Genomic DNA, 20,192 nt, shown 5'->3' on the forward strand with positions numbered 1-20,192 from the left:
TGTGTGTGTGTGTGTCTGTTGCCTGGGGCCGCTGTCAAACAGCAGATGCAGGAAATGGAAACAAGTCTTTTGGGTATTAAGAAAAGTATTCAGCTGGTCTGCTCCACAGTACCCGATAGTTATTTCAGCCAATAGAGGATAACTAACTCAATGGGAAGAGAGATAATTATGAATTATGCAGTGTGATACAATAGCAGTAAAACAATTTAAAAATGTATTAACCGATTTTTCCCAGTTATAGAAGTACAAAGCTACAAGTATCTAATACATTACACTGTTATGTGAAAAGTATTATGTAATATTATGCATAATTCATGGTGCAAGCCATTCATTTCAATACTTTTGAAGTTAAGTTAGCTTTGTACAATACAAGACATAATGGATTATTTTCCACCAGGTACAACCATGGTGTGCACATTCCTATTTGAAATGAATGCATTACACAGATCATATCTCTGGAGCTATAAATGTCATAACTTGCTCTATAACTTATTGCTCCCAATCGACAATGGCAATCAATGACCGACCCATTGAAAGATGGAATGATGTGGGTGGCGTAAAGGTTTCTGGGACACAAGCTCAATTTCACTCTGAAAGCGGACTCCCTAAACGTGGGCATTGTGCGACTGTTCGGCCATGGAAACCCATTTCATGAAGCTCCAGACAAACAGTTTTTGTGTTGACTTGCTTCCAGAGGGAATTTGGACGTGTTACGACCTTCAACACTCTGTCGTCCGTTCTGTGAGCTTGTGTGGCCTACCACTTCGCGGCTGAGCCATTGTTGCTTCTAGATGTTTCCACTTCACAATAACTTACTGTTGACGGGGTAGCTCTAGCAGGGCAAGAATTTAACAAACTGACTTGTTGGAAAGGTGATACTGCCACATTGAAAGTCACTGAGCTATTCAGTAAGGCCATTATACTGCCAATGTTTGTCTAGGGAGATTGCATGGCTGTGTGCTCAATTTTATTTTACACCTGTCAGCAATGGGTGTGGCGGAAATAGCCAAATCCACTCATTTGAAAGTGTGTCCACATACTTTTGTATATATAGTGTAGCTAGGTGAGACAAGCACATATCCACATATGACAGTCGTAGTAAGTACATTTAGCAACTTAAGTACTAGTATGAAAAGAACAAGACTTTGTGATGTGGTTTGTCATGTTTCTGACTGCTGCTCTACAATTTGAAAGAGGACAAAAAAGTTTTTAGCGCAACAGCAATGTGTTGCATGCTGTCTTGTTACAGAGTGGCTTGTCTCTGATGGTGACTGTGATTGGCATGACACCAAAGAGAAGTCAACTGTATCTGGCACAGCTTCAAAGTCGTTATTGAGGAGTCAGAGCTAGTTAGGCTTTTGAAGCCCCTGGACTGTCCGGTTCTTGAAAATGTCCTCTATCACCTTGCTAAGTTGTTTGAATGGCTCAGATAGGTAGCATCACAAAACAGTGTATTATCGACCGCTGTTATGAGCAGGCGTATTTCACACATTTGATCATCAAGATCAAATATACAGACATTTATGTCCACATATAAAACATGTTTAATGCTAAATGCCAAGGGATAAACAAAGTTATCCACTGCGTGTAGTTTTCCGAGGCCAGTCGCCCAACTATCATCTTGTTGTTGTCTATCATTGTGAGGTATTGTGGTCGCATTCCGCTTCGCTCCACAGGTAGTATCACATTTTTCATTTCATTTCATTACAGCACAACGGTTTGATTTGTTTGATCGTAGCTAGCTACATAACTAGCTACATAGCCGTCTGTGTATCAAAGATAATTGTTGTCGTTCTTTTAACGCAACGTAACGTAATCAACACTGCTAGCTAGCCAGCTAGCCCCCGAATAGCAGCACTGTAGAAACTATTACACTCAATGGAACAACTTGATTAGTGTAGTGTCAACAACGCAGCCACTGCCAGCTAGCCTACAAAGTCAACAACGCAGCCACTGCCAGCTAGCCTACTTCAGCAGTACTGTATCATTTTAATCATTTTAGTCAATAAGATTCTTGCTACGTAAGCTTAACTTTCTGAACATTTGAGACGTGTAGTCCACTTGTCATTCCAATCTCCTTGCATTAGCGTAGCCTCTTCTGTAGCCTGTCAACTATGTGTCTGTCTATCCCTGTTCTCTCCTCTCTGCACAGACCATACAAACGCTCCACACCGCGTGGCCGCTGCCACCCTAATCTGGTGATCCCAGCGCGCACGACCCACGTGGAGTTCCAGGTCTCCGGTAGCCTCTGGAACTGCCGATCTGCAGCCAACAAGGCAGAGTTCATCTCAGCCTATGCCTCCCTCCAGTCCCTCGACTTCTTGGCACTGACAGAAACATGGATCACCACAGATAACACTGCTACTCCTACTGCTCTCTCTTCGTCCGCCCACGTGTTCTCGCACACCCCGAGAGCTTCTGGTCAGCGGGGTGGTGGCATCGGGATCCTTATCTCTCCTAAGTGGTCATTCTCTCTTTCTCCCCTTACCCATCTGTCTATCGCCTCCTTTGAATTTCATGCTGTCACAGTTACCAGCCCTTTCAAGCTTAACATCCTTATCATTTATCGCCCTCCAGGTCCCCTCGGAGAGTTCATCAATGAGCTTGATGCCTTGATAAGCTCCTTTCCTGAGGATGGCTCACCTCTCACAGTTCTGGGCGACTTTAACCTCCCCACGTCTACCTTTGACTCATTCCTCTCTGCCTCCTTCTTTCCACTCCTCTCCTCTTTTGACCTCACCCTCTCACCTTCCCCCTACTCACAAGGCAGGCAATACGCTCGACCTCATCTTTACTAGATGCTGTTTTTCCACTAACCTCATTGCAACTCCCCTCCAAGTCTCCGACCACTACCTTGTATCCTTTTCCCTCTCGCTCTCATCCAACACTTCCCACACTGCCCCTACTCGGATGGTATCGCGCCGTCCCAACCTTCGCTCTCTCTCCCCCGCTACTCTCTCCTCTTCCATTCTATCATCTCTTCCCTCTGCTCAAACCTTCTCCAACCTATCTCCTGATTCTGCCTCCTCAACCCTCCTCTCTTCCCTTTCTGCATCCTTTGACTCTCTATGTCCCCTATCTTCCAGGCCGGCTCGGTCCTCCCTCCCGCTCCGTGGCTTGACGACTCATTGCGAGCTCACAGAACAGGGCTCCGGGCAGCCGAGCGGAAATGGAGGAAAACTCGCCTCCCTGCGGACCTGGCATCCTTTCACTCCCTCCTCTCTACATTTTCCTCCTCTGTCTCTGCTGCTAAAGCCACTTTCTACCACTCTAAATTCCAAGCATCTGCCTCTAACCCTAGGAAGCTCTTTGCCACCTTCTCCTCCCTCCTGAATCCTCCTCCCCCTCCCCCCTCCTCCCTCTCTGCAGATGACTTCGTCAACCATTTTGAAAAGAAGGTCGACGACATCCGATCCTCGTTTGCTAAGTCAAACGACACCGCTGGTGCTGCTCACAGTGCCCTACCCTGTGCTCTGACCTCTTTCTCCCCTCTCTCTCCAGATGAAATCTCGCGTCTTGTGATGGCCGGCCGCCCAACAACCTGCCCGCTTGACCCTATCCCCTCCTCTCTTCTCCAGACCATTTCCGGAGACCTTCTCCCTTACCTCACCTCGCTCATCAACTTATCCCTGACCGCTGGCTACGTCCCTTCCGTCTTCAAGAGAGCGAGAGTTGCACCCCTTCTGAAAAAACCTACACTCGATCCCTCCGATGTCAACAACTACAGACCAGTATCCCTTCTTTCTTTTCTCTCCAAAACTCTTGAACGTGCCGTCCTTGGTCAGCTCTCCCGCTATCTCTCTCAGAATGACCTTCTTGATCCAAATCAGTCAGGTTTCAAGACTAGTCATTCAACTGAGACTGCTCTTCTCTGTATCACGGAGGCGCTCCGCACCGCTAAAGCTAACTCTCTCTCCTCTGCTCTCATCCTTCTAGACCTATCGGCTGCCTTCGATACTGTGAACCATCAGATACTCCTCTCCACCCTCTCCGAGTTGGGCATCTCCGGCGTGGCCCACGCTTGGATTGCGTCCTACCTGACAGGTCGCTCCTACCAGGTGGCGTGGCGAGAATCTGTCTCCTCACCATGCGCTCTCACCACTGGTGTCCCCCAGGGCTCTGTTCTAGGCCCTCTCCTATTCTCGCTATACACCAAGTCACTTGGCTCTGTCATAACCTCACATGGTCTCTCCTATCATTGCTATGCAGACGACACACAATTAATCTTCTCCTTTCCCCCTTCTGATGACCAGGTGGCGAATCGCATCTCTACATGTCTGGCAGGCATATCAGTGTGGATGACGGATCACCACCTCAAGCTGAACTTCGGCAAGACGGAGCTGCTCTTCCTCCCGGGGAAGGACTGCCCGTTCCATGATCTCGCCATCACGGTTGACAACTCCATTGTGTCCTCCTCCCAGAGCGCTAAGAACCTTGGCGTGATCCTGGACAACACCCTGTCGTTCTCAACTAACATCAAGGCGGTGGCCCGTTCCTGTAGGTTCATGCTCTACAACATCCGCAGAGTACGACCCTGCCTCACACAGGAAGCGGCACAGGTCCTAATCCAGGCACTTGTCATCTCCCGTCTGGATTACTGCAACTCGCTGTTGGCTGGGCTCCCTGCCTGTGCCATTAAACCCCTACAACTCATCCAGAACGCCGCAGCCCGTCTGGTGTTCAACCTTCCCAAGTTCTCTCACGTCACCCCGCTCCTCCGCTCTCTCCACTGGCTTCCAGTTGAAGCTCGCATCCGCTACAAGACTATGGTGCTTGCCTACGGAGCTGTGAGGGGAACGGCACCTCAGTACCTCCAGGCTCTGATCAGGCCCTACACCCAAATAAGGGCACTGCGTTCATCCACCTCTGGCCTGCTCGCCTCCCTACCATTGAGGAAGTACAGTTCCCGCTCAGCCCAGTCAAAACTGTTCGCTGCTCTGGCTCCCCAATGGTGGAACAAACTCCCTCACGACGCCAGGACAGCGGAGTCAATCACCACCTTCCGGAGACACCTGAAACCCCACCTCTTTAAGGAATACCTAGGATAGGATAAAGTAATCCTTCTCACCCCCCCTTAAAATATGTAGATGCACTATTGTAAAGTGGCTGTTCCACTGGATGTCATAAGGTGAATGCACCAATTTGTAAGTCGCTCTGGATAAGAGCGTCTGCTAAATGACTTAAATGTAAATGTAAATGTAGGTACATATTTACTTGCCCCATCTCCCTCTTCGGTAGACCCTGAGGTATCCTCATACTTGGAGGTGCAGTTACTTTTCAACTGGGCAGGTATTTTCTAACCCCTATTTTTTAACATCCGTCTTTCAACTGTATTATAAATCACTGCAACCTTCGACACTGTCACATACTGTCAACACGTTCAGACAGAACAGGTCAGGAACTCTGGTCCAAGAACATGAGCACTAACTGAACTGACCATTGGGGCATACCAATGATACATGGTCAAAACTGGTTAAAATTACATCATTACATATTTAAAACCAGTTTTTGGTCCTTTTGTAATCTGGTTGTAATGGCATCAAATTGTCTTTTAAAAACAAATCTGCCAAAAAGCCTTTTGATTTGACCCTGACATCCCCAAAGTAAAAGGGAACCTAGCTAACCCTGCTGTTCATCTGAGACAGGTTTTGTCTGGCAGGTTCAATCCAGCAAACACCGGAGGGATCACAGGTCTGGAAGAGAGCTGGATCTCTCTGAAAAGCTAAGTTCCCATTCAGGTTCAATAGCAAGAAAGGGTGTTTCCGGTCATATTTTGCTTGGGGAGGGAGGTGGATTGTTTTGTGTTGTTGCCCCCATTTTATAGCTCTAAATTGTTGTCCTTTGATTCAGATTTTGGAAAAAAAAGTGTCCAATTTTGTAGGATTAAAGATTATCGAACTATAAACTGCCGCAGGCACCTGGTCTCTGTCTCTTATGGGTTTGCATAATGAAAGTTAGTCCAACATTTCTTATTGGGATGTTTATTTGCTCATATAGAACTTTATTGTTTGCATGAACAGGGGAGGTGCGGAGGTGGAGGGTGGAGGGTTGAAAGGCACAATAGAAGAACAGAAGCTCACCAACAGTAGCCAGAACCGCTACTCTGCTACACTGCAAGGCACTTAACAATATTGGACTATTATTTCCTTTTGAACAGGAAGTAGCCTCAATGTGCCTTTCTTAATCACTACTTTTACATTAATACTTCAATGAATAAATGGATTATTAAATGATGTAACCAGAAATGGATTGACTCCTTGCTCCATACTTTCTCACCAATGTCCCCCTCTGTGTCTCACTTTTATTGTACTCCTCGCTTGGCAGTACATACGCAGCCAACATGACATTGGCATGATGTGGGCCCAATAAGGGCTAAAATATTGGCCCCACGTAGGCTTCCCACATTGGGCCGATGCACCTTTGCTCATACGGCTCCACATTGGCCCCCAAGGCATTGGCCCAGTCTGGCACATTACATTGCATCAGAAAGAAAAGAGAGATGTTGCTATATACATATTTTTACCACATAAACGTTTATCTTATTTGACATGCACTTATCTAAGTCTTTTTACAGACTTCATCAATGGCAGTGTTTATCCTCTTCGGTGGAGTTTAACGGCGTTTGGCATACAATATTAAAACCCAGCACCTTATTACACTATAACCCTATCTGATCTTAACCCAGGCCAATGGCCTGAGAGGGCGGAACACTACCACTCCACACACCCTGTAACTCTTCTGAAGTCAAATATCTTACACCTAAGTTCTTCTCTGCAGCTGCCACCACAAAATATATTTTCTGTGACATACATTCCATCTCTGCAGTACAGTTGATAACCATTGCTATGAACAAGAAGAAGCTAACCTTACTGAGAAGCAAACCTTACTGAAACATATATCATTCATTGGCCTATCCCTCTGTTCTGGCACAGATCTACTATTCACATGGATCCTCTCAGAGTCCCCCAACTTTGATCCACCCTCCTCTACTTTCTTCACTGCCTCAGCATAAGATATCTTCTGCACTACTCTGACCATGGCCACCTCAACCTGCCTCTCTCGCACCAGACACTTCCGATCTCCAGCAACATGGGCACCCCTGTAGTTGACACACACAACTTTTCCCACCGAAACTACACATTCCTCTGTCCCATGTCCTCCTGCACACTTCCCACATCTTGGAATCTACCTCCTACACACTGCTGTGACATGACCATGAACATGACACCTATAATACCGCAGTGTATTCGGTACAAAAGCTCTAACAGCATAACTCATATAGAGACTCTGAATAGAAGCTCAAAATAACAGACTGTCATCTCGGTTTCACCATGCTCCCCACCGGATATGCGCTGCACCAAATAGCGGGCATCACAAACACCAGGAATTTCAGCTTAAATTGCTCCTCCTCCACACACACTACCACAAAGATCACTCCCTTCAACAGAGCAAAGCAAGAAACAGGTATTTCCCCAAGTTGAGTCGCACGGAGCGCCTTCTCCCTCTGATCTGAAGAAACAAACAAACATCACCAGTCCACTTTGGGTTTTAAATTATTGTTATTATTATATGTTTTTTTGACATCACACAACAACACACTTAAACTGGAACGACACTCCAAGAGATGTTCACACAAAAATTGCTTGTGACTTTAGAGCTACAAGGTCATATCTAAAAAATAAGATTCCAAGATCATTTGGAACGCTCATTGGCTTGAATGGTGTTTTTACATTTGGTTATTTTTCACTTAACAACATGAATTGGAGTATATGCTGAAACCACGGCCTCAAATTTTCGAATGAGAACCCGCCTCTACATTATGACGTAGCTGGGCTGTGCTGGGCTTGGTGTGGGCTAGCCTGTGCTGGGCTTGGTGTGGGCTAGCCGGTGCTGGGCTTGGTGTGGGCGAGCCTGTGCTGGGTTTGTTGTGGGCTTGGTGTTTTTGGCGCCCACCAAATACCCGCATGTGGCCAATAGCTTCATGTTTGCTGGGCAGTGTCTTCATCCGAAATAGCATCCAATTCGCTATATAGTGCACTACTTTTGACCAGGGCCCATAGGGTTTTTGAGTAAATCTTGACAAATGAGTCGATTCTTAGAACAGAACTGGAGTTATTATGTTATTATCTGACTCCATTTCTCTCTCTTCTGCCAGTTTGATAGGAAGTGAATCAGATCACTTAGCTGCCAGAATACATCAAACACACACACACACACACACACACACACACACACACACACACACACACACACACACACACACACACACACACACACACACACACACACACACACACACACACACACACACACACACACACACACACACACACACACACACAGCACTGACTCCAGAGTCAAGACTCCAGAAGTTGACATTAGTGTCAATCTTCATGAACTGTACACTTAGGAATTTTCCATGGAGCTCGGTTTTCTCCTGTTTTTCTCCATCATCCCTCTTCTCTCTTGAACACACGTGCAGGGGTGGAGGGTTATTGTCATCTGTTTCTTTTTGCCCTCTTCCAATACTGGATTTTGTCTTTGTGACATAATGACAGGGCAATTACACAAGACACTGTTAAAAAGTGTCAAACCATGTTTTTTTTCTCTCATTAATTTTGTATTCAGAGCAGACCTGTGATTTAGAGCACTCCTATAGATTCCCGGTTTAACCATTATATCTGTCACTAACGAAATATTGCTTTGTATCATTGCACATTTCCCTGACACTATAAGACTGTCTGTTGTGCAGAGATCATTGAAAGAAATGGACTATGTTAGAAACTTAAATTATATACATTTGTTGTAGCTGAAGTTGATTGGAAACCACAGATTGACACTCATCTATGAATAATAGACTAATTGTGAAGAATTGGAACACTCATTATGAGCAGCACAAAGATCAATACAATTACAGTGGACTGGAAGACAAGATGAGCGATGTACAGAGCAGGAAAGTGCCGGGGAAAGTGTGTCGAAGCAAGAGAAACTGAAATAGATGGATATACTGTAGGTGGAGTGTGTCAGAGTGAGAGAAATAGAAAGGGGTGCTGCTAATCCCTATTGGTTTAATAGTAATCCCTAATGCGTTCTAGGAAGTCGACAAGACGTAGGACAGGGGTGCTGCTTAGTATCACAAGCTAAACCACTACTGTAGAAGGTAAGACTTCTGACGCACATGTACAGGGTCCCTTCAAAACATACTCTACCAGAGCTGATCCACTGGCCCTTGGCCAATTCTGTATTTTTCCATATTGCATCCCAAATGGCACCCTACTCCCTATATAGTGTACTACATTTGACCATGGAGCAGAGCTCTGGTCAAAAGTAGTGCATTATGTAGGGAATAGGGTGCCATTTGGCAAAGACATATCTGTCTTGAGGATTGTTCATATTCTCAAAGAGGGACACTGAGATGTTCTCATAAATATATCACAAACTTTGTCTGGTTTATTCAATGGCTTGTTGCCTTAGTACTAGATACAAGATAAGGGGGGAGTTTCACAACATCCTACAGTTACGCCAGAAGCCTGATGATAGATATTTAACATATTATTTCCCTGATGGAAGATAATACTTTTGTTTTTACGTGACCTCAATAACAGATCACAGGTCACTTTAAATCATTGGTGGTTTATTGTGTTACTGTATGTCAATATCTTAAATTATTATAATCATTATTACAATGGCAATGAACACAACATCATTTGATCATTCATTGAGGTTTTATTGAAAAAAGTAACAATATAATAGCATGTACAATAACAATAATAACATTATTAATAATATAAAATCTTTACATTCCATTGTTTTGCAGTAAAACTGGAAGACTCTGATACAAAATTACTGCAACAGGGAGGGAGGGGGTCTATGTACAAGAAAAGGAACATTTTAGCCGAATGGCCTTCAGTCAAAGAAATAGGAGATAGATTTGCCATAATGCAAACTCTATAGGCTTTCAATATATCTTATTAATATGCCTAATTTACAGTACTGTTGGCTTAGTTTAAACCATGTTTTCCAATCCAAGATTCCCAAGTAAAACAATAAACAACTTAAAATGAAAAATAAAATAACATTTGATATCAAGGCATGGTAATCCTTAGGCATACTCTGGATATAAGTACACGTTTATGAACAGCAAAGACATTGATAGGGTATGATAGAGGGGTAGATGCATTGTATTTTATACTCTCCTTATTTAAAGAGAATTTAGGAGAAGATATTCTCTTTTTGTGATGGCAGAATTGTGGACGACCTAAGTACTAAGACGAAACTGATGTTTTGTTGTTTTGCTTAAACATATTTTTTACTGAAAAATAACTATTGTAACACTGTACTTGAGTTATTTTCTGAGCATGTGCTAACACCAAAGAAAAACTGTTAAAACATGTTGCTGATCTAGTCTGGCTTAGATCTTTGAATATGAAAATGACGGTAACACTTTACTGAAAGCCTCTCATCATAACTCTGCGTATCATGACTGTATCACAGTGAGATTGATTAAGTCTTATGAGTTCCAATTAAGTGCTGTGAACACATCTAAAAGGAGTGTTGGAAAATAAATATTTCCTCTACATTTTTTTTTACTTTTGAAAAATGCTCTACTTCTACCATTAACAAATGGATGAGACACTCAACAATTATTATGATGATAATAATACTCTTTTGCTTCTTCTGTTATCAAACCCTACAAAATGCAACAACATAGCAGCACTTTTTGAGAACATCTGTATGCTCATTTTCACCCCCCCCCTTGTCTTGTAGGCATTAATTCAGTTATGCTAAATTTCAATACTAATACCACCCTGCTCATTTCCTTCACACAAAACAGAAAACAGGCATGTTTCTATTGAATTGACCAGCAATGAACGGCCCTTACATGTACAGTATGTTATGTTGTATGTCTGTTATGAGACCAGCTCAAATAACAAAAGTCCATACAGGTTCAAATATCTGCTTTGGATCAGTACTGTATTGAAGTAGCAGTTCATATAAAAAGGTATCAAATTGATAATTTAGTTGTTGTTTTTTTAAAGGATTTGTTCCGCTACTTTACAACAGCTGCATAGTATTTTCTCCAATAGGTTAAAGCTACATTGAGCTACATTTCCTTTGGTGCAATTCACTAAAGCCTTCAAAGATCGCCCAGTTCACTGCAACATGAGGCTCTAGTCAAAGCCAAAATCAGTTGTGCATTCACTGGAAAATTGGTGATAAATTCCAATCTTATTATAAAGAAAAAGGGCTGAATTACAGCTTAATTGTTTGGATAAACATTAAATAACTTTATAGTACTTTGGAGATGGTTGCCCATGATCAATTAAAAAGTGCAAATTAGCTAAATAAAAACATATTTGGTTTTCACTCTGAAAGAGCAGAACTTTCAAAATGTCTCTCTTACTCTATGGGTGGACATCTTTGTTTGTTTTTCCCCAGTTCCTCTGAAACGAGAAAGTAGAGAATTTGCATATAGCAGCATTTTTCTTTTCAACTTAAGGGCAGTGAATAGAAATCAAAACTATAGTTCTTAAAACCATCTTGTTCATTATTTGCTGGACAGATACACAGAGACATGTCTGCTAATTTCAAGTCATTATATCTAACATCCCTTCCAATGTTATATAGATGCATGTTCCTGTCTATCCATAGATGCTAAAGAGATGTATACTTTTCATTTTCTTGTGGGAACCATTTTTCAAGAACATTTTCCTTCATCTATGCACATTTCATAGTGCTGTTTTTGTTGTAATATGCAATTACATTGTTTTAAGAAACTATTACATACAAGTCCCCGGCTACCCCGTTCCCACAGCAGTACCTTCGGCATGAATCTGTCCTTTACACAAGGCCCAGCTCAGCTCAATGTGCCTTTTGGAACAACAAGACATGATTCTAGAATCAGAAACTTCTTCTCTGTGTGGTGGTTTGAAGTCTTTGCACAGTTATATTTCAGATTCTCGCCTCAGGGGCCTGGACTCTAGTGGCACAGTGGCCTGGTGACGTGCAGAGTCTGAGATATTGTCTGTGTGAGTTACGTCTGGGCCCACGCTACCCCCGTTCCCCTCATCCGTCTCCTCTTTGTTAGTCAGCGCCACCTCGTTCTCGTAACAGAAGGAGTTGGAGCTGGACAGGATGTATTTTTTCTCTGCCAGGTCTCTGGCACTGCACAGCGGAGTGCTGGGCACCTCGTAAGTCTTATGAAAGCGAGAGTAGTCCACCTTGTAGTAGCTCTTCTCCTCGAAGAGCACCGGGTCAAAGCGGTGGCCCCAGAGGATCTCGCTGGCCAGGTAGGAGCTGCGGCACTGGGTGGTCATAGCCGTGGCCTCCACCATCCCCTCCAGGATCACCACGATCTCAAACTCGGACGTCTCCAGCTGTTGCTTGCTCATGTCATAGAATGGGCTGTCCTCGCTGATTTCGTGGACGATGGTGATGGGGGACACCAGGAAGATACGGTCGACTCCACTGTCGAAGCCCACGTCGATGTCCACTTGGTCCAGAGGGATGAACTCCCCCTCTGCAGTGGTGCGCGACTTGAGGAGCTGTGCCCGAACGTGGGCCTCCACCAGGTGGCTTTTCCTCAGGTTCCCCACGCGCCACATTAGACACAGCTTGTTGTCCCTCATGGCCACTGTAGCGTTGTGGCTGAACACCAGCGTCTCGTTCCTCTTCTTGGGCTTGGCCATCTTGGCCATGACGGCGCCGATGATGAAGGCATCAATGATGCAGCCCACAATGCTCTGGAAGACCACCATGAAGACTGCCACAGGACACTCATCGGTTACATAGCGGTAGCCATAGCCGATGGTGGTCTGGGTCTCAATGGAGAAGAGGAAGGCTGCAGTAAAACTACTAACGTTGGAGACGCACTTCTGGGCGTCGTTCTCCAGGTCCCCATGGAAGATGGCGACCAGCCAGAAGACACAGCCGAAGAACAGCCACGACAGGAGGAACGCCAGGCAGAAGATGACGAACATCCACCGCCAGCGGATGTCCACACAGGTCGTAAAGATGTCAGCGAGATAACGCTGGCCCTTCTCAGAGACATTGATGAACTGCACGTTGCAGTGACCGTCCTTCTTGACAAAGCGGCTCTGGGGCTGGTGCCTCGTGTGCACCTTGCCCTTGCCGTACCCGTTGGGCACTGCCACAGTGGCCAACTTCATGCCGTGCTCCTCGGTTGACACTATGCTGTAGCGGTTGGCTCGCACACTTCCCATCACCTCGTTCTGGTGGGAGGGCTGTGGCGCTGCTTCTGCTTTGGAAAACAGTCTGAGTTTTTGGAAAAACCGTTGGAGAAACAGTTTTGAAACGCTAAGGGGGACCAACTCAAGCAGGAAATGGGGTGGTGAAGTGAGGTCGGACAGGGGGACGGAGGGAGGAGGAGACAAAGCCTCTCTCTCTCTCGGTCCTTGACGGCCTCTGGTATCCACAGGGCTGAGGATGATGAGTTGATCAGCGCTCTCTCATCGGGCGACCCGATTGCTGTGTGGACCCCAGCAATGACGTATGCTGAGGGAAAAAGAGATAGAGAAAGGTGTTAGACTTACTGACAGTGTCAAAGAACGGATACAGAGGTAAAAATCTGTTAGTAATGATACGAGTCATGATAAAAGCAATATGAACTCAATGTCCTTATTTAATGGTAACAGCTTCCAATCTGAACTCTGTACATGAAATAGTCACCAACTGTCATGGATTATTATATCATTATCCATTCGATTACCATGTAGTGTGTACAGCCTGAGAATACCATCAAATACTGTATACCCAAGAGCAAGAACAAGTACGTCTCCTCAAGCCAACAATATTTCATTCAGTTATGACAAAATAACAACCGTATTCAACTCTGATCCTGGCTTTTCCACTCTCCACTGAGAGAGGTCACAGAGTAATAGGAGTAAGGTCCCACTGATGGTCATTCACAAAGCATACTTGTTTTTGTTGGCCTCAATGTCGACAAGATAATTTCTTGTTGGATTGTGGGTTACGGTGTTTCTACGGGATCCCATGGAAGGGATTCTTTGGACTTTTTTCAAGTTCTTGACCTACCGTTACTGTTAACTGATGACTGATCATCGTCGGATGCACATGTACCTTCAAAATGTTATATTTACCAGCACATTTGTTGCAACATGGAAGAGGAAATAACAGTCTTGTTAAAGCAGAAAATGAATGATTGGTTTAATATTGCTTAACAAGCAGGCCTGTCACTTCCACGCTGTGAAGTAGGGTTGTCAGTAGGCCCGTCACCTGTCAAGTAGGCCCTTCACTTCCACTCTGTGAAGTAGGGTTGTCACGACAGTAGGGTTGTCTCAATACCAGTATCGCGATACTACGAAACCTAATTTTCCATGGATAAAACTCTTTAGACCTTTAAGAAACCTACTGTAGGTAACATATTGTGTGCTATAGCTTGGAAAATAAACATGTGATTCTGGTTGCCAACTTAAGGCTGCTCGTTTCATCATTAGAACATTTTCCTTGGGAAATGTTGTCCGCTTCATGTTTTGTTTCCTTGCCACGATACCTCTGAGTATCGCAATTATTTTACTGTGACAACCCTACCGTGAAGACGGCCACACCAGCCTGTTTGTCACGTTGCACGGTGCATGCACCACTCTTCCTGACTCATTGCCCACTGGTGCATTCTTAATGTCCATTTTCACATACCTTGCTAATCACAACCATACCCATTAAAACCAGTAGATGTTGATAGCGCTGACTTCATCCATGCATTCCAACGGAAAACTCCCAACGGCTCATGAAGCCGGAAGTATTTGAATTTGAAGCTCGCCATATGGCTGAATGGGACTGAGTGGCACCAACAAAAACAAAACAAAAAATCGCTAAGGATCATGGAGAAAGTGGCAGTAACTAACAATGGATCATGGTCGATGTAATCGTTTTCATCATGCCTGAGAGTCAACTCAACGCTGCTAGAGGACGTCGGCGTCACTTAACGGAAGCCCCATAGACATTGGTTAGCCCCTTCATCTCCACTTTACAGGCTCGTTGAATCTGCGCTCTCATCGGGAAAGCACATCACAACTCCTGAGGTGCACGTGCAATGAGTGTGCATAAGGTCACAAGCCTCCTCGTAGCCTACCAGTCTGTGATTGGTCTGTGCCAGCACGTGATCCTGAGTGACAACAAGTGTAGTCAGAATGGATCACCATTTAATTAAATATCTTGATTTGTAGCAAACGTTTTAATAATTAACTGTGTGGATTGAACTTGATCATAATAAACTAATTTTACAGGCCAAAATGGCCGTCAACATTTTTATTGTTTGGCCGTTCTGGCTATCATAATTTACACAGGCTTTCTCGGGCAGACCACTTTGTTTAAGGAATACCTAGGATAATTTAATCCCTCTCACAGTTTTAGCTTTGTTAAGTGACTGTCCCACTGGATGTCATAAGGTGAATGCAGACCATAAGAGCTTTGTTTGTAAATGTAATGTAAATGTTTACTTTGTCTACACACTCATCTCATATGTATATACTGTACTCGATACCATCTACTGTATGCTGCTCTGTACCATCACTCATTCATATATCCTTATGTACATGTTCCTTATCCCCTTACACTGTGTATAAGACAGTAGTTTTGGAATTGTTAGTTAGATTACTTGTTGGTTATCACTGCATTGTCGGAACTAGAAGCACAAGCATTTCGCTACACTCGCATTATAACATCTGCTAACCATGTGTATGTGACAAATAAAATTTGATTTTGATTTGATTTTGGCACCGTGTAGTGGTGCTTGGTGTTTTCAGGTAGTAATGATGCGTTTTTAAATGGGGAGTCAGTGGTACAGAAATAACAGTTATTCCATTTGCTGTGTGACTTGACTACACAAATGTTTGTGGAAACTTTCCCGATTAGTGGGGAAATGTGAACATGAAAGTGTACACAGTATCCCTCTTTCTCTGGCTCATGTGTGCATTTGAGGGCATCAACATAACTTGTTGACACAGAGTCCTCTGGGACTTCATCTTCTCTAAGCAGCAAAATGGCTGTGCTGTGAGGGCTCTAACTCTGGCACTACTGTAACACCACTCATTAAAAGAGAGCCCTTCCTGCCTGTGTCTGCTCTGTTATACATGTCCTAGACATGGTTGCAACGGACATTGTGAACGCTTTTGTTTTGTTTGGTTGGGGTTTTTCCATTTACAAGAAATGTATTGAATTTAGTAAAGACTTTTGGGAGATTTGATGATATGAGAGTCAATGATGAAAAGGGACATGAGTGAGTCAGGAAAATATATATTTTCTTTGTGTTCTCTTGTTTGCAATACTTAAATCCCCAAATATAATTACTTTTACTCAGCGTAAACACATCCGAGATGTTTAGCTATGATTAGACTGAAGTCTCTCTTTAGTTAATTTACAAACATTTCTGTAGTGTGTAGACTGACTTCAGATATTTATTTTCATGTTTCTAAACTCTTCAAGTTTAAAGATGGAATCCGCACTAGGGGAAACAGCACCACTGTCCGCCCCATGGATGTTATTGTTTTTGTTGACGAAACAGAGGTGGGGAGCATTGTGCATCAAGAAAAAAAAATGGCAATACATTAGCTTATCCAGCAGCATACCACCCTGCATACCACCGCTGGATGGGAGACCAGATGCTGTTGGAGGGCCAGTAGGAGGCACACTTTCCTCTGGTCTAAAAAAATATCCCAATATCCCAGGGCAGTGATTGGGGACACTGCCCTGTGTAGGGTGCTGTCTTTCAGATGGAATGTTAAACGGGTGTCCTGACTCTCTGAGGTCATTAAAGATCCCATGGCACTTATCATAAGGGTAGGGGTGTTAACACTGGTGTCCTGGCTAAATTCCCAATCTGGCCCTCAAACTATCATGGTCACCTAATAATCCCCAGTTTACAATTGGCTCATTCATCCCCCTCCTCTCCCCTGTAACTATTCCCCAGGTTGTTGCTGCAAATGAGAGTGTGTTCTCAGTCAATTTACCTGGTAAAATAACAAATAAAAATGCTGCTGTTCTATAACACTTGCAATGACTGTTTGAGGGGAAAAATATTGTTCACTGTTTGCAGTAACCTCTTTGTTGTAATATCACAAAAGGACGGGGGCGTTTCACTATTAAGGATTCGATCTTTAAAGAGTGATATCTGCAGTATCAGCCCCTAGAATTAGTCCTAAAATATCTTATTAAATTGGATCTCAAATAGCATGTTGGTGATGAGTGGAGTTAAGAGCACCTCATTCATCAAACTTGGGCATTATTTGGGGACGTTTGCATTGTTGGCAGTAATCAGTAATATGACATGCAAAGTCAGTCAGCATTACAACCTCTCCTCAATGAATATCAATTAGGATGATTGTCTGGTTCACACAGTACTTGATTAATAGGAAGTTTACTGTCGAAATTGAATAGATAAGGCTGTTTTGTTTCCTTTGTTTATTTAGATTTTGTGGTTTGACAGGATCCTTAATTTTGTGTTGCTTTTAGGAAGATCAATAGATACTAAACAGCGATATTCCTATCTGTTTCTATGGGACCATGGTAACAGAATGGAAAAGTATAACTGTCTATTATTCTATTATTACAAACCCTTTTTGATCAGTGGGATAATTATGCTCTGTGGAAAACTGAATCACAGTACTCATGGACTGGCCTAATCTGAGAGATTTATATATAGTGCCAACATTCACTGGAAACAATGTCATGGTTGAAGTTTTTCTGCAGAAACAGAATTTACAGAATTTACTGTAACCCTGACCTACTGCCAGCGCACAGTTGTTCGCGAGTGCCTCCGGGGTGGTCTTGCAATTGTTACAGTGCTACTATACCTCTGCAGCAACACACAAAAATATATATATTTTACAATGTTTCATTTACGACTACCATTTTAACATACAATAAAATATGTATCTTCAGCCAGGCTCCAAGCGGCACTCAAAATAAGGTAAATGCCATCTACAAATACGAACAGGTGCGGCCTAAAAAAAATGGGAACCAACTGCGTCTTTCAAACATTCAATTGAGACAAGTTAGAGCTGTAGGCCTACAACCATATATGTTTACATTGATAATATAGGGCCTATGGCTTACAATGATTGCATGGCAAATGTAAAATGTTTGTATTGCATATATTTGCAAGAAGTGTAGCCTATTGCATCATACATGAATGAATCAGCCCACGCATAAACATGACATGTTTATCGCACTTAAACGTATTATGCTGGGTTTAAATAGTATGATCAAATGATTTAAATCCATGAACAAAGATGAATAGCAGTTATATTCTCTGCAAGTTATCAGCCACAGTGGATATGACTTTGTCGTGTAAATCGCCCGTATCCCTACTCCCCTGCGCCGCGCATCCATTCAAGTGCCACTGTTCCACGCTTTTCAAATAGGCCTAGAGATCAAATAAAATAAAACTGAGTCTATTGAGTTGGCTAATAGTTATGTAATAGACTCCAGTATTCTTCCATGGCATGCATTCAGCATCATCAACTTCCCCAAAAGTTTGATACGAATTGCTAGAAAGAGGTTTTAAACCTACCAGTTGCTCATTTGTAGACCGGATCAACGGATAGTTTAAATTATATTCCAGAAGTTATGTTCTCTGGTATCCACACTTTTCAAACCGTTTGTTTCTGTTTTTAAGTAGTTGTCTTGTTATGATGACAGCGATAACCGACAGTTCCTCATGTCACTAAAATGACTGGTCTTGACAATGTGGTTCGCAAATAGTTCGCCAGAGCAATTTAAATAGCGTATACCGGCATGCTCCGCCTTCTGGTCCATACCCAGCCAATAGTATTACAGAGACGAAAACGCGCTAATATAGTCGGTTGATACACTGACACCGCCGTTTGAAACTTGTGAGAAATTCCATACACTATAGAATGAAAGTGGTGTTTGGGGAGACATGTCAGGGGTTTGGATAAGGACGGCCGTGCTTAACACCAACTTGGTAGTTTAGTGGTGTTAATTAATATTGATTATCGATAATTCGTTTTAGAGTTGCCGGGGATGGTGGGTTCATTTTAAGCAGAACACAGGAACATAATCTCACCCAAAGGGTATATTTTTATACTCTAAACCCCTCCGCCGGGACAAGTTATAAAACTCTCCTAAATGTTCTACAATGTTCAGGCAATAATGTTAGGCTACTGTCAAAGAATAAAGAGTTGTTAGAAATTAAAAGAATGAATCAAACTTTTTATGCAAGGTTGGCTTCAAAAGTGCCCATTACCTATACACAAGTTGAAAAGGTTTATCTATTTGCCTGCTGCTTCACATGATCCCATCTGAAGATATTGCCCTAAATCTGACCCTCTCAATAAAATACACTTAAATATACATTATTCTTGATATGTTTATCTAGGATATTTCCATGGTATCTAGAGCCTATGGTCAAATGCAAATTTATTTAGTAGGAAAAAGTTGTTCTAACTTCCAATGTTATATTTTGGTTATCTTCCTCCACTATAAAAGGATGTTAATGCCTCAAAAGTTTAATTTTAGGTCAAGATCTGTCTGTCTTGCTCCACAGCTGTTTCAGTTGGATGCCATAAGAGCAGGATGCTTACTAATGATAAGCTCTGACCCTTATCCTACCTCCTTTTCTGCACATATTGAACTGTTTATTTGTGCTATATGTCAGTGGCTCTATTAAAATCAGGTCATATATTTAGCTACCCGAACTTGCTGTGTGAGTTCTGTATTGGCCATCGGCACTCAGCGCATGTTTGCTTTTCATGCCCAATTTACAACTACAGGAGTCAGAAGAAACAGTCATGCTGCTCAGGGCCACAAGGTGGAGAGCACGAGACTGATATTGGAACATGATTGGTCCCCACATGAGCTCTCCTGTGATGCTGTGGGGAGGAAGTATGAGTGAGAAACATGGAGAGATGTCCATCAACTTGCATTCACTCTATATTGACATGGTGCCATATCTGTGTTCATGTTTGTGCCCTATGACCTCTCATATGATTGTCTCATGATTTAAAGAAGATATTGGGTAAGTAGGCCTATTAATCTCAATGTCAGCTTGCAGTATATGAGCAATCATGACAGTGTAGTTACAATAATATAGTTTTTTGATAGATTTATTATCCTCTTAAAAAACATTATACTGCCTTAATGACATTATGGCTTTAAACATCCCTGTAAAATCAAAGCAACTGAAAGGCACT

The 20,192-nt window shown here is 43.1% G+C and overlaps 1 protein-coding gene across 1 annotated transcript; it reads right to left on the bottom strand.

Annotated features, from left to right (window-relative positions):
• Nucleotides 1–9,712: 9,712 nt before the first annotated feature.
• Nucleotides 9,713–18,713, bottom strand: LOC124038481 (inward rectifier potassium channel 2-like). The gene is made up of 2 exons (XM_046354410.1): nucleotides 18,551–18,713; nucleotides 9,713–13,515 (listed from the first exon to the last, which is right to left on the bottom strand). The coding sequence occupies exon 2, from the start codon at nucleotides 13,221–13,223 to the stop codon at nucleotides 11,946–11,948; it is 1,278 nt and encodes a 425-aa protein (XP_046210366.1). The 5' UTR covers nucleotides 13,224–13,515; nucleotides 18,551–18,713; the 3' UTR covers nucleotides 9,713–11,945.
• Nucleotides 18,714–20,192: the final 1,479 nt, after the last annotated feature.

Source organism: Oncorhynchus gorbuscha, linkage group LG06, assembly GCF_021184085.1.
Source record: "Oncorhynchus gorbuscha isolate QuinsamMale2020 ecotype Even-year linkage group LG06, OgorEven_v1.0, whole genome shotgun sequence".
Taxonomy (NCBI): Eukaryota; Metazoa; Chordata; class Actinopteri; order Salmoniformes; family Salmonidae; genus Oncorhynchus; species Oncorhynchus gorbuscha.

Coding starts and splice junctions, on each gene's coding strand:
- LOC124038481 (XM_046354410.1), bottom strand. CDS start 13,223: ATGGGAAGTGTGCGAGCCAACCGCTACAGCATAGTGTCAACCGAGGAG.